We start from the raw sequence: 14,601 nt of genomic DNA on the forward strand, positions 1-14,601 counted from the left end.
TGACAGAGATAAATAGACCATGATTGCCGACAAATCACTTCTTTGCTATTATGCCTCCCGTAACTCCATCCTCGAAAAGTCTCCATCCCTGTCCTGGGTCCCTACATTTAGATTTCTTTGTCTTTTTTCATAGCTATCATAATAAGTACAAGTTTGAGTGCAGAGCTGAGGCTGGCAGAGGAAAATCCATAACAAAATAAAATTGTGGATGATAGGAGAGTGAGTGATGCTGCAATCGGAGAACAAGCCCAGTAACAAGCACTGAAAAAACTTAATACACAGGAGTTCCACAACAATTGTGTGTCTTTATGCACAAAAATCTTTAGGTGAGTAAACGGCCATGACCATACACACAACTGTGCAGGTCATAGTGTGTTTAAAACCTTGCATCCAGAGGTTAATACCTGTCATCTTCCTGGAGACCAACATATATTCTGCATTGTCTCTCAAATCAATCTTTTTTCTCAAATGCAGTCATGATAAATATTCTGTAGTCTGGACCCCGTTGCTACACTGAATGCTCTGCATATGCCGACCATCCGTGGATCCATCAGGCATGAGAGCAACTCATAAGAGGTGTGCATGTGCCAAAAGTTCAAACAGACCTGTCTTCTCTTTTTCTTTTTTTTCACATAAGGTGTGTGCAGTCCTAATACAGAAAGTGTGCTGCAGGTGTAACCACTAAAGAGATACATTTTGCCCCACATTCAGCATAGCCACTGTGATATAAGGCTTGTTTTTCCCAGTATATATGTGCCACTTATACCCTGTTCTCAGTAGCCAGTTTCACTGATTACAGAGTTGGAGCATCTGTTGCCAAATCATGGGTGCACAGCTTCAGTCCATTTTAGCCTGGAGGCCAGCTGATAATTCCACTGCTTTCATCGTGACTGAGGTATCTCAATAACTGAAGACATTTTCCATCCCCAAAGGATGAATCCCAAATTCTTTGCTGATCCTGTAATTCTTCTTCTAGGGCCGCACTGGGGTCAGCATGTGCGGTTAGTGTGAAATGCCTCAAAAGTTATTGGATACTATCCCGTCCTGTAATTGAATTTGAACTTTGGTCCACATGATCACATCCCTACATATGGCTTATCATCTAGTTTCACATTCAAGTCAAAATGTTGGTTTGTTTCGACACTTTGCTAATTCATGATCAAATAGCAGCAAAACTAGGGCTCTTCCCACCAGCCTTAGGTTACTAATATGAACTCACAGACTAGCTGATATGGCTGTGGACTTTTTTTTTCTTGTCACTCAAAATAGGATAGTGAGTCACCATGATCACTTTTGTCCTTACTGATTTTTCATCACTTGTTTTTTATCCTTTTTACAATAGGTTCACACAAAGAGACCACAGGTAGGGGTTTAAATTTGTATCCCATGTCTCATCTAAATCCATGAATCCGTGCCCTGGCATCACATAGCTTTCTGCGCACTAGTAACATTGTAATAAGGCAATAAGTATAAAGCATTACCATGCCATGAAGGCAGCAGGTGTCTTATCTCTCACTACCATGTGGAGACACCTATTTCCAAAGTTGAATAATGCATGTTTAATAAAGAGAAACACAGTGATGTTGCTTGGGAAGAATGACCACACCAGACTTTTGAGGCCTCAGATGTCAGATGTATTTGTTTCATATTTGCATCTAGGTTCAGAATACACATCAGTAATTTTTACCTACATCAAAAATTGCTACCCGCCTCCTGGTGTTGGCATACATGTATATTTGGAAAGATCTGAGAGTTAGCCTTGAAAGCAGTGGACTTTCACAGCATTACTTTGCCAGAGCCCTATCAGCCTCTGCATTCTGTCTGTGTGTGACTCACTTGAAAGCCCTTGATAAACACTGGAGGGCGGAAAGACTTTAAATGTAAGCTTTGCAATTTCTCTATTTTCTCTGCAAAGAAAGTAAGCAGGATTGACTTCCTGTTTGTTAACCATTGTCAGATTCTTGGATTTTGGAGTGTTTGAATAAAAACTGGGTGAAGTAGACGTGGAGACACCTGCATAAGCAAACACAGCAAATCTAAATCTTTGAAGGCTTTAACGATTCTGCAAGAAGCTATATTCTTTATTTAGACGTACAATCTTCTCTGCTTTCATCTACAACGCTACAGAGATTCCTCCCTAAGTTGTGCTCTTATAGTATTATAATAAAAAGAGAAAGATATTTGGACAACATTAGGTTGTGATTATCAAGATCTTCAACTGTCTTTTTCCATATTTAAACAAGAATTTTCATAATTATTTATTTAAAATGCGCTCACTTGTGGCATTGTCTACTAGACACATTTTTAAAGCTGCCTGTTGTAAATCTACAATCTAAACACTGTCACTTTATTATATAGAAGTTGGAATATTGTTTTAAGTATGCCATAGGTAAAGGTATACTTAAGAAACAGCATCTTCATTTTTCCTTGATTTTATGACAGTTTTAAATGTTTTTCTAACAATTTTTAACCTTTGATCTTTTTTTCTGGAGGTGTAGTCATCAGTGTGTTACATCAGATTTAATGAATGATGACAGAAACTATTTGTATAATCCATTTCTAATATTTTCCATGAAAAAAAGTTAAATGAGTGAGAGGAACATGGTTTACCCAACCTTCCCTTATACAATAGCGCCATCTTGTGGATAAAAACCATAAAATCTGCTTTAGTTTTTCTTGTTATTTACATAAACCTCCCAAAAACTGCTTCTGAATTTTTATTTCACTCGATAAAATACCAATTTCTCTCTTCCATTCTCTGCTTTTATTATTGATCTTTGTTTCTGTTATTACTGAGACCCCTTTATTAGCGTGTATTATTACGGCCCTGTTTGATTTCGTATGCAAGTTGCTGTATGATCCTCCAGATTTGCTCCACGCGCTTTCTCTGTTCTGCCAGATCCCTCTTTATCTCCTCAAGCAGCTCCAGCTTTGAAAGTTTCCTGTGAATGGATGTAAACACTTCCTCTCCAGCTTCCCCAACAGCATTATCCTGCTCGGGCACGGCGTGGCTCGGTTCAGGCGGCTGACATGATCTCATGGCTTCTTCCCACACAATCTCAAAGTGCAAGTCAACGAAGGCTTCCAGTTCCTCCAGGCTGCTGTTGCCCCGCTGATCAATGAATGTCTGCAGGCCTCCAGACTCAGAGACCCTCCTAAGAGTCCGCTCTATCAGTGCAGGATGGCAGAGTGATTGCACACTGATCAAATCTTGTTCTACACATGCCTCGTTCTGTGTCTGAGATGAAACCAGATGCGTTGTTTCAAGTCTGCGTGGGATGGGATCCATGTGACCCTCCCTGTTCACTCTCAGGTGGTTGTGAGGAGCAGGAGATGGGACATGCTGAGTCACTTTTGGCAACCTCAGTACTTGTTTGCCAGAAAGCGGAGAGAATATATAGGACATGAAGTGATATTGGTCCACAATGATGCATCCAGCCAACTCTGTGGTTCTTCCTGCTGGTAACGCTACTAACTGAGAACAATCTTCTGAGAGCTTTGGTGATCGATAGGGGAGAGATTCAGGCACTGTGAAGGAAATAATGACACTTGATGTGATTTCCTGTGAGCAACAAAAAGTCTTCACTATTAAGACTAGGGATGGGTACCGGTGTCCGGTGCCTTGATGGCACCGGTTCTGACATAAACGGTAGTAACCAGACCGAAAAGCAGCGCACATTTCGGTGCTTTATTTCGGTGCTTTTTTTTCCTGAGCTGTGATACACTTTAGATTCTAGCCAATCATTTTACGTTTCCGAGGATAGTAGGCGGGGCCAGGTACGTACGTTCTGTTAGAGCAGAGCTACAGATTAAAAATGTCCAAGGCGAAGCGGTCAAAAGTCTGGCTGTACTTCACTGCAAACTATGCAAACTCAGCAGCCTGCAACAAGTGCTTTAAGCTGATACTTCCTTTGACAGTATCACAGTAACACCTCAAATCCGATGAAACACCTGGCGACGCATAGCGTTTTTTTTTTAAAGCCCAGAAATGCGCCGTATTTGATAGCTTGCTGCGAGACCTCACACCGAGCACATCTACTGCGGGTGGGTTGCCTGTTATGCAACATCCCCCAAAAACACGAAGAGGAGAGTCCTGGCCCCTAGCCCTGCCAGTGTAGCAGAAATGATGACGGATGATGGTGGCAGCAGCCGTTCTTCTCTGCGTGAGTAGCTAATTTACGTTGAGTAGGCTAACCACGTTATTACATTAATGCATGTAAGGTGAACTAGCTAACATCATCATAGCTACATGCGGCTGTCTTCTTGTTTGATGGCAGATACTCCCTTCACCCTGGCCAAAAAGGCTAAAATGACCAAAGAAAAAGTGGAAAACAGTTAAACATGAGAGGTTTAGGACAAAGTTTGTGTTTTTTCCATTGTTTAAGCACTGCTTCCAGCCAAGAGTGATACCATATATGCCCCATAGCTGCAGAAAAGGCTAACATTGTTATATTTTTACAAAAAACAGCTGAACATGAGAGGTTTTTGGACCAATTTTGTGTTCTCCATTCTTTAAGCACCGGTTTGAACACCGTTTGAGCACCGGCACCGTTTCAAAAGTACTGATTTGGCACCGGTATCGGATAAAACCTAAACGATACCCATCCCTAATTAAGACTATTATTTATTAACAGTATAAAACACATAGACCACATACTAAATGAGTCTTTCTTTGTGTTTTCCTCTGTGATGTTTATTATGTGCATTTTTTTTACTTTCTCTATTTAAATTAGCTCATAATGCTGTCTAATTTTCATTTTGTTAATAGTCTTTAAACCCATTGGCAAATTCAAAAGACATATAAAAGAAATAGTTTCATTAGGTTTACTCACAGTTATTGGACTGCTCAGGTCTGCTGCGCATGAAATCCTCTGGTCCCCTTTTGCACAGTGGCTCTGTGCCTATCTGCTGCTCTTGAGCTGAAGCAAAACTTTTCCACATGTGATCACCTCTGTGAAGAAGAGCCTGCCTCTCATCAACCAGCATCTCTTCCATCACATCAATTAGCTCTTTAACCTGAGCTCCATCTCCCCAGTTCTTATTGTCTAAAACATGATATCTGTTCCCACACTTCTCAACAAGCCATTGCAGTGGCTCTCCTTCGCTTTCAATGTGCTGCTCGATGCTTGTGTCACCCAGCATGTCACCATAGCTGAACAGGACCATACATCTGCTCCATAACTGATCTCCACCTGCCTCCAGGTCTTTTTGCAAGGTTTTCCTCCAGGTATCTTTGAACGACGAGCTAAGATTGACAACCAGAAGTATAGCACAGGATGCCTTCAAGAAGTCCGATGTCACAGAGAGGCAGCCTGGTGTGTCTACTACCACCACCATCTTGCCACAGATATTTCCCTTCCTTTCGGTGCAGGAAGTACTTTGAGCAGCCGTGTCAAAGCAGTCTCTGCTGAGGATGGTGTTTCCACAGGAGCTTTTGCCTATTTTTGGGCCACCAATGAGCACGACTCTCAGCTCTGTCAAAGGTTCGAGGTTCTCTGGCAAACAGAAGTGTTATATATTTATTTATTTCTAAAAATCTAAACAGAAAGCCACCATGCTGCTAAATTAAATATTGTTAAAATGAGTAAAACAAGATCTTGTTGACTTTGTTAATTATCCAACTCACCCAGCTGAGCTCTTGCCATCTGCCTTTGTTTCTTCTTCTTCATTAGCCTTTCTCTGGCTCTCTCTTTCTCTCTTCGCATCGTCCCCTCCAGCTGCTCCAACACTTTCCTCTCTAGTTTATAATAGCAGCCGTTGTCACTGCTAGTGATGATTTTCTCAATCTTTGCAATCAACTCCCTGACTTGAAATTCCTTATCTTTCATTTTACTGTTCAGAACATGATACTTGTTGTCACATCTTTCAACAATCCACCGCAGAGCTTCTCCCTCACTCTCAATGTACTGCTCAATAGGCGTGTCTCCGAGCCAGTCCCCAAAACTAAACAGCAGGATAACGTGACTCCAGATGTGTTCACCGATCATATCTAGATGCTCCTGTGCTGCTCTTCTGCAGGTCTCTGTGAATGCTCTGTCCACACGGATCACCAGCAGAAATACGTGAGGTCCCGGAGGACAAAAATAAGAACTCAGCGCCAATTCCCCCCGATCAAAGTTGGAGCTCTCATCACAGAAGTAGTTCATCCACCACCCTGGTGTGTCCACCACAGTTACCAGTCTCCCAAGCACCATTTCTTGTCCAGCCTGGCAACAGACTGTCCTAATGGGTTTAGGGTTGTTCTCTCTTGCCAGGATAGTGTTGAGTGCTGAAGTCTTCCCAGAACCCTTAGCTCCAAGGAGCACAATCCTGATGTTAGTAACTCCCTTTGACTTATCTGAGAGAAGTAAAGAAGAACAAGGGTTGGTTAAGTAGATTGTGTTTATATTGACACAATAAACACACCTACACAGACACAATTTTAAGTGTATGTTCCAGATGACATTTGGGGTGGCGATGGTCAGCAAAGAAGCAGTCAAAGTAAGTGGAAGTTTCTTGGACATATACTTTGTAGCCAACACTGTTTTCTGCTGTAAGCGGCTATGGATTGAGCTTTCTGAACTTTCTAGTTTCATCACAGAATATATAAAGGACCTCTTTCTTAAAGCTCTCAGCTGTTTTGGAAGATTACTGGTACTATTACAGTTTTTTTCCTAATTACTAAAACACTTACAAATTCTGTGTACACTAATAGCTCACTATGACACACTGGGCAAAGGGATTCACTCGTGATGCACAATGCATAATGTTAGGCAGAAGAGAAACACAACTAGCACTAAAATAAATGTTCACACTTGCTACTAATACAGCTTAACAGTTGAGTGTGAGTCCAGAAAAGGGAAGTTAAGGGTTGATGCCAACTATGGTTAGTAATGAACAGCAGGGTTATAGGTTTCAGGTGGTCAGCTGGAGCCTTTCTGTGTGGAGCTTGCACAGTCATCATGGCTTCCTCCCACAGACAAAAAATATGCTGCAAAGTTAACTCATGATTCTAAATTTGCCGTAGGGAAATTTTTATTTCGTGTGTTGTAACTTTTGTACAAGCGCAAGACAGCACACGAATTTGGAAAGACCTCGGTTACGGGTAGTGAACACTGTGTTCTGTTTTTTTAGTGTGTAATCAGTCCTCAGCTGGTTGTGTGATTTTAAGCACAGGCAAACAGTTTTGTTGAGAATGAGATTTTGAGGGTTATATAGGTTGTATCACAATTTAACAAACAAATAGAGGTAATTTGGAGTTGTTCAGTTGGAGAAATGACATCTGTGCATGGTGAGGTTTTGTTTTTTTGTTTTTTTGAAACTTCTGCTTCTTGTGGTTTTGAGTTTTGCAAAATGGTTACATGACATCTGCCAGTTGCGTCAGGGCAAAAACTGCCCGAAGGGTTTTCCAAAACACACAGTTTCAGTAAACTGGATTGCATGTTACTGTCAGGGTCTAGCTTTTGTGTTTTTGAGTTTTGTATTCTTGTTTAATATATTTAATTTTGTTTTTCTGTTTGGTCTTTATTTTTACTCTAGTGTTTAAAGATTATTTTTTTTGCACTTCTGTTTTATTATTCTTTGTCATTACCTAATGTTCTGTTACATGATGACTTTTAGTCTCAGAATTTAGTTCCCACTTTGACTTCATTGTTATCCCTTCTGCTACACCTGCAATGTTTCCCTTATTATCTGGTTTCAGTATTAATTACTTTTCTCTCCTGTCTTCCCTTTTCACTGTCATCTTGTTTAATGGGTCTTTTTGTCTCTGTGTTAGTACTTTGTCTTTTCATTACTTCCTCTTTCACTGAAGATTATTCTTACTTTCTGTTTTTCATCTTTTAAGATTTCAACAAATGTGTTAATAACTTTCACACATACATACGTACATACACATCAACTCACTTTGTATCAGAGATCTGTGTTTTTTCATTTTCTTTAACCTCAGCCGAGTCCTCTCCTCCATCTCTCTCTTTTCCTCTTCATTCACCCATAAAATTTTTGCCTCCATTTCAAACACACTGTTTCCATTTTCTGTGACAAGTTTCTGTATCTTTTCCAGCAGCACTGTGCGTTGAGAGTTATCACTCGGGACAACACTGTGACACCTCTGGCTGCACTTTTCACTGAGCCAGCAGAGGGCCTTTCCCCCACTTTCTACATACTCTTCTGAATTTGTGTCTTTGTACTTCTCAGCACAGGTGAAGACAACCATGCAGTGACTCCACACCGCGTCACCCAGCAGGGCCACGTGTTCCTCCAAAGCCTTCCGACGCTTTTCTGACAAGACAGAGGTTGCCTTAATTATTATAAGGAACACATGATCTCCCTCTTCACCAGCTTAGGTGTGTTCTGAGCACTGGAGTCACACCACCAGCCAGGAGTGTTCACAACTGTGACCCGCAGTTCGGACACTTTCCCAATCCTCCTGGAGCATAAAGTCCTCTCTTCTGTGCCAAACTCTTCTTTACCCAGGATTAAGTTTCCTACAGCATTCTTTCCAGAGTCTCTGCCACCAAGAAGGACAATCTTTAACTGTGATGTACACCAACCATCCACTAAAGAAGAAAAATAGAAATACACATTAAGGAAAAGAGGCAAGAATGAAAAGCTAATCCCAAAATCTTCTTTTTTTACTTGTTGATGAATTCCCATCCATGACATAAAATATCAAAAAGACTGAAATCAGAAATGCATGTATCTCAAACAACAAGAACAAGGCAGACTAATTTAAAAGTATTTTTGTTTATATCAGATCCCAAAACATGTTTTCACCCTGATAAAGATAAATCATTTCACACTCTACAACTAATTAGCCCCTTCTTGATAACTGTGCGGGAGTAAATTGTGATATCACGCATCCATTTTCTCTGTGATAGGGCCTTAAAGCAATGCTTTATTATGGGTGCGGCCACTTTGAATCACAGATGGGTGCAGTTTCCCCTGATTCAGCATTGCACTAAAAGACGCTTTAAAGATACTTCTTCTAAACAAAGAAGAAAGAAATTAACCAAGGATAAATGAAACAGCTATTAGAACATGAGGCAAGTATAAAAATGAGTAAATATGAAGCATGAAAGATTTATTAAAGCTTATATACCTTATGGCTGACTATGGTTTTTTTCATCATGGATTAATAGAAACATTTCAACACTGTATTACATAACAGCATTAAACTCCATGCTACTTATCAATGAAACTATAGTGAACAAAAATGAACAAAACAATGTGGAAACATCACTAATCAATCCATTGTGACCAATTTCTTTGTTAATGAAACATTATGAAATCATTTCATGACACTAATAATACAAAGTCTTTGGGTTTCAGACATAATTGTGTACGTTTTGTGGTGAATAAGGAGAATCATATATTAACACTTACATGTTGACAGATTGCTAGTTGCCATCTCCAAATCTGTGCTGTCTATAAGCCTGTAATGTATAAAACAATCATCATTTTCTCACGTCTACTCCATGTTTCCAGCCTTTGTGTGAAAAATGCAGACACTGAAGGAGTCATGGTAGTGTGTAGAGTCTGAAGGTCATCTGCAGTCAGCAATGAGACACGCCTGCCATAAACACTAATAACCATTTATCATTTACTCCACACAAACAAAAACTGTATTTTTTTCATAATACTCAGAGAGGTTTGGGGGTTAAAACATTTAATAAGTAATTTTGCAATCACGGGACATTACATTTTAAAAATAAAATAAAAAACTAACACCATAATCACACTCAATTTTTGGGATCCTGTAGTGTCGCCATGTAACTAAATGCCTTTATTCAAATTAACTGCAAATTTTAGGTTTTCCTGTTTCCTGCTTCTATTTATTCTTTTATTCGCCTGATGAGCGAATAAAATCAAATAAAATGTGCCGCCAAACCATGAAACAATAGCTAAAACTCTAATTAGCTTTCAAATAATTAATGTGTAACACTAACGTTGCACTTTTTTTATTTTCTTTTTTTCTGCACTTTAACAATGATATTTACATGCAGTACTTCCGGTTAAGCCATTCAAAATAACCTAATTAGTTAAAGTTTAATGTTTTTAAAAATTAATTTAACATTTATTTCTTTTTAAAGAAAGAAATGTATTGTGTAGCTCTGTGCTCGGACTTCTCTCGACAGATCAGGTTTTTCTTGGTTTGTGGGGTAAATAAGCTCCGCCCCTCTTCCGGTTTGGTTTTACACAATCGGTGGTTACCAAAGCAGACGTTCGAAGCTCTGTGGTCATTAGAGGATCAGCGACGATGGGGGTCAAAGTCAGAGTGGAATATTGGTATTTTTTTTTCATATTACGTACTTTCTTTATATTTTCAGTTAACTTTTTGTCTGTTGTCAGTTTAAACACAGTTTCACTTTTGGCTAGCTCATAGCTAAGCTAGGTGCCTGCGCAGGCAGCAGCCTGAGCCAAGAGTAAGGAGCGCTGATTCTGCTTTTGCTTGTATGATTTTCTTACGCACCTGTGTTTTTATTTAATTTAGTGGTGGATGAGGTTACGAGCCCCGCTATCGTGAGCTCGCCCGTGTTGTCAAGGGTGAGTTTAGCGATGCGGACGTGACAGGTTTCGTGGGAAGAACCGGTAAGTCATCGTTGATCGCTGCAGATAAAGCTGGAGCTGGAACTCATGGTTTGTTTCATATCAGATGAGACAAACCACGAGTTCATAGCTCCAGCCTTAAATTCCGCCCCTCCCTTTATTGTGAGCTTAGATCATCAAAGCGCCATTCTCACGTCCTATTTCTGCTGCCCTTGGTATTATAGGTAGCTTTGAGATTGAAATCAATGGGCACCTGGTCTTCTCCAAGGTTGAAACTGGTGGATTCCCTTATGAGGATGACGTAAGTACTGTGCATACAATTTGCCTATCATATGTCAATTAGAAAAGAATAGCCCTTTATTGTCATTGTACACTTATACTGTGTATTTCTTGGCACAGGTCATGCACGCGATTCAAAATGCTTATGATGGCAAACCTTTGCAGAAGATCACCAAAAGCCGCGCTCCATGCGTCATCATGTAAACCTCCCTACTGCTACACAACCGTGCAGCTGTGGTTTACACACCCAGAAGAGAAGCACTAGCAGTAAACCAAACTCTGCTCTGCCTCATGGCTCCTCTCTCTGTTCCCATAGTGGTCCTCCGGGGTATTAATGATTACCGTTGCTTCAACTATTAAAGGTTATGGTATGATGTATCTGTCCCTGGAGTTCCCTCATCATAGGAGCAAAGACAGGGAGATGATGTTGCAGATGATATGGAGGGAATTCACCTTTTTGTCCTATTGCCTGTCATTTTCTACCCGACTAGTTGTTTTGTTTCTCACTGTAGGTTTGTTTGGTTTTTTTGTTGGAACAATACAAATGGAAATACATTATCTTTGCACCACACTATGCATAATAATTTGTCACTAAAGCATTTTTATGATATTTCATCATTTTCATAAAGTAGTAATTCACTCTGCTGGTTTTGAATAGATTTGCATTGTCATATTTGTGGCTTGGTGGATGCAAAGGGAATCTTGACTTTTTTTTTTTCTTTTTTTTTTAATCCATATCAAATTTGAAAGGAGTACAACATTAAAACAATTGGACGTAATGATGCTATCGTCTGCAGCACCTGAGCTTAGCCAAGTTTCTGCTCTAATTTGTTTCGGTAAAGTACTTTCGCATGAAATGTGTGTTTCTAAGGGCCGTCACCAGCTGGTCTATGAAGCTCACATACTAGATGCTAGCTCATATTCCATAAATCCTTTTGCATTGTTTTCTGATATTAAAACTGGAGCAAGAAATAAAGGCAATTGTTCTTTAAGTACTGCGTGTGTCACTTTTTCACAATTAAAGGTGTCTTATTATCTTTAATAGGTTTCTTAAAATGCTTGCATGTGATTGTTGTCCTCACACGTATTTGGTTCTTGGAACTGGTAACCAGGTGTTTTTCATTGCATGCAAAACAGCTTTTCCTCTGTGGGCCGAGGCTGTCAACCTCTAGGGAGGATCGCACACAAACTGCCAACTATTTTACAGCCGAGTTGAGCAGGCTTTTCCTGTTTTGTCTCTGTCCTCTGACACAAATGGGTGTAGGGCCATACTTGTTAAGGGTACCTCACATAAATACTGACCCCGTTCTCCAGGTTTCTACTTCCTATTGTTATGCATGCTAATTGTTTTGTGGGTTTTTTTTATTTTCTCTCACCTCCATAGGAAAATGAAATAATTACTTATTTAACACGAACGAACAGATCAGATGGAACCTGCCATTGGTGGGTTTCTTGGCACAACATTTAACACAGAAATGTGGCATAAAGATACTGAAGCAGGGCTAGAGACAAAAAATAAATAAAACTTGGTTCTAAAGTTGTTTGCCATACTTTTTGCACTAAGGGGCGCCAAACTCAACAAAGACTACCATCACAAGTATTTTGCCTCCAGCATACCCTCTGTCAAAGAGTGTCACGCTGAAGTCAAATGCGGAAAGAATTCAAATAAGGAAATTGCTTGTCTGAAAAAGTCTCGCAACCTTCGAGGTTTTGTTTTGTTTTTTAGCTATAAACTATGTTTTTATACATAAAAAGGCGATACTATTAACCAAGGCTCTGAATGCATTTTCAGGTTGTATGTATGCACTGAGGACACTGTCCATTCATAAGCTTATGAAGACCCACACAGTCTTAACAAATGTGCTGAAAGTTAATGTTGGGCCTCATTATTTGTGGATTGGTAGATTTAGCAAACTTTAGAAGGCAAATATTAAAAGGTCACTAATGTAATTATGAATTGAATCATAAATGTGATTAGGCTTTTATTTTGAAAAGAAATGCATTGAAATATTTTACTGCTTTTTAATAAGAAATGGTATTCTGTGTAATCAAGTGTTGCATAGTTTGTCTAGGTGTGTCTTTGGTGTTTGGCTCTGGCCTGCAATGATAACTCCCATCAGCCTGCTTGTTGTAATCCTGATAGAGCTCATCTCTGCTGCCTTAGTGCTCCAATAAGGGCACTGAAAATGTGCAGTGCCTCTAAAGAGTATTTAAGTGTCACCTTCCATATACTTTAGTCAGATGTCTTGACTCAGGTGACACCATTTAACCAATTACGTGACTACAAAAACCAGATGGCACGCTAGATGAATATTTTTCATATTTACTGTACACATAAATATGTTGTAAGACAGCTCACTCACACATAACTGCAAACAGGTTTTTCAACATTTTGTGATGTGTTTCAGCAAACGTTCCCCTTCTCTTTTTTCTTTCTCTTTTATCTTTCATTTTCAGATTAAGAAGTCTAAAAGTCTGCTTTGAGTTATAGATTTTCAAACTGCTATAATGAGGCTCTCCTCCAAGTCTGTACAATCTTTTATTTCACATATTTTTATGCCACCACAAATGGAAAGTTTTTCATGTTGCTGTCACATTTTCCTGAAGTTCCCTAAATGTTTATGAAAATTTTTTTTTTTGACACACATTCATAATCAAATAGGCTATACAAAGCCTGGGAGTGTCTGTATACTGTATGCGTAGAAACATGGCCACCGCAGATAGCTTCTACAATTGCTGATAACAGTGCCACAGTGTCTTTGGCTGGGGCCCACTTCCCTCACTGTGGAGTATATTTATGTATTTACGCTCATAGACAATTATTATTCCTTCAATGCCAGGTCATCAACCAGGAGTTCACAACCCACTGGCCAAGAGCAGCTATAAAATCATAATCATGCATAATCATAGTTCCATATATAAGCATGAAGGCAATTTAAGCCCGTAAAACAAACACATTGTTGCTAGTAGTTCTGCCAGTGTTTCTAAACTCTGAAATCAGTCACTTCAAAAAATGTTCCAGCTACTGTTTACTGTCTGGCTAGCTAGCTGGTGGGTATGAAGACATATTTGACGAGCTCACACTGTCAGCTTAAGGGGAGTCCTTGAAAACTTGAAAAAAAACCTCTAATGTACACCACAAGTCTGATTTTTAAAAAATCAAAGTAGAGCAGATAGATACACTTATTAGACATATGATTATTTTGAGCCCCTGACTTTGATGCCTCCTCAGATGACTTTGACTTTAGTTCTAATTAGATTGTCTTGGTAGTTTCAGTATGTTAGCATTGCCACTGTGCCCCTGTTAGCACACTGACATGTGTCTATCTTAAAGGACTGCATCCAAGTAGTCACAAATGACAAACACGGTTTTTCTGTTTCTACTGTTTAGATATGTTACAGTGATTTCTTTATGAGTGCATTTTACTATTTTCACATCTTTCTGACTTGGAGTCCTGTGCAGCTCAAATGGTGCTGCCATTGAAGCCAAAGGGAGCAGACCAATGCTAAGATTTTTTTAAATTCACAGAATAAACTTTTCATTCAAATGTTTAAGCTGATTATTCTAATAAACATTTCCCTCCTGCCTGGCAGCTCCAAATTCATCATCCTTTGTCCAATATATCCCACCTCTTCACATGTCTAAACCATCTCAGTCTCCTGTCTTTTTATTAGTTCCATCATCTCCAAACTATTTGTCATAGAAGGTCTCACTACCATTGTGTAAACTCTCCCTTTTACTCTTGGTGCTATGCTTCATTCACAAATCACCCCGACACTCTTCTCCACCCACTC

At 39.6% G+C, this 14,601-nt stretch overlaps 1 protein-coding gene and 1 pseudogene across 2 annotated transcripts; one reads left to right on the forward strand and one right to left on the reverse strand.

Annotated features, from left to right (window-relative positions):
• Positions 1-1,479: 1,479 nt before the first annotated feature.
• On the reverse strand, positions 1,480-10,048 carry LOC309705743 (GTPase IMAP family member 8-like; annotated as a pseudogene). Its single transcript, XR_014280850.1, has 4 exons — positions 7,885-10,048; positions 5,627-6,337; positions 4,833-5,495; positions 1,480-3,528 (listed from the first exon to the last, which is right to left on the reverse strand). The product of XR_014280850.1 is annotated as a GTPase IMAP family member 8-like (transcript).
• Positions 10,049-10,134: 86 nt separating this feature from the next.
• Positions 10,135-11,798, forward strand: LOC309705744 (migration and invasion enhancer 1-like). Its single transcript, XM_082531717.1, has 4 exons — positions 10,135-10,266; positions 10,472-10,569; positions 10,752-10,828; positions 10,927-11,798. Exons 1-4 carry the CDS (start codon positions 10,238-10,240, stop codon positions 11,008-11,010), a joined length of 288 nt encoding a protein of 95 aa, XP_082387843.1. The 5' UTR covers positions 10,135-10,237; the 3' UTR covers positions 11,011-11,798.
• Positions 11,799-14,601: the final 2,803 nt, after the last annotated feature.

The sequence above is a fragment of the Aulonocara stuartgranti genome (assembly GCF_965226115.1).
Source record: "Aulonocara stuartgranti genome assembly, chromosome: 4".
NCBI lineage: Eukaryota > Metazoa > Chordata > Actinopteri > Cichliformes > Cichlidae > Aulonocara > Aulonocara stuartgranti.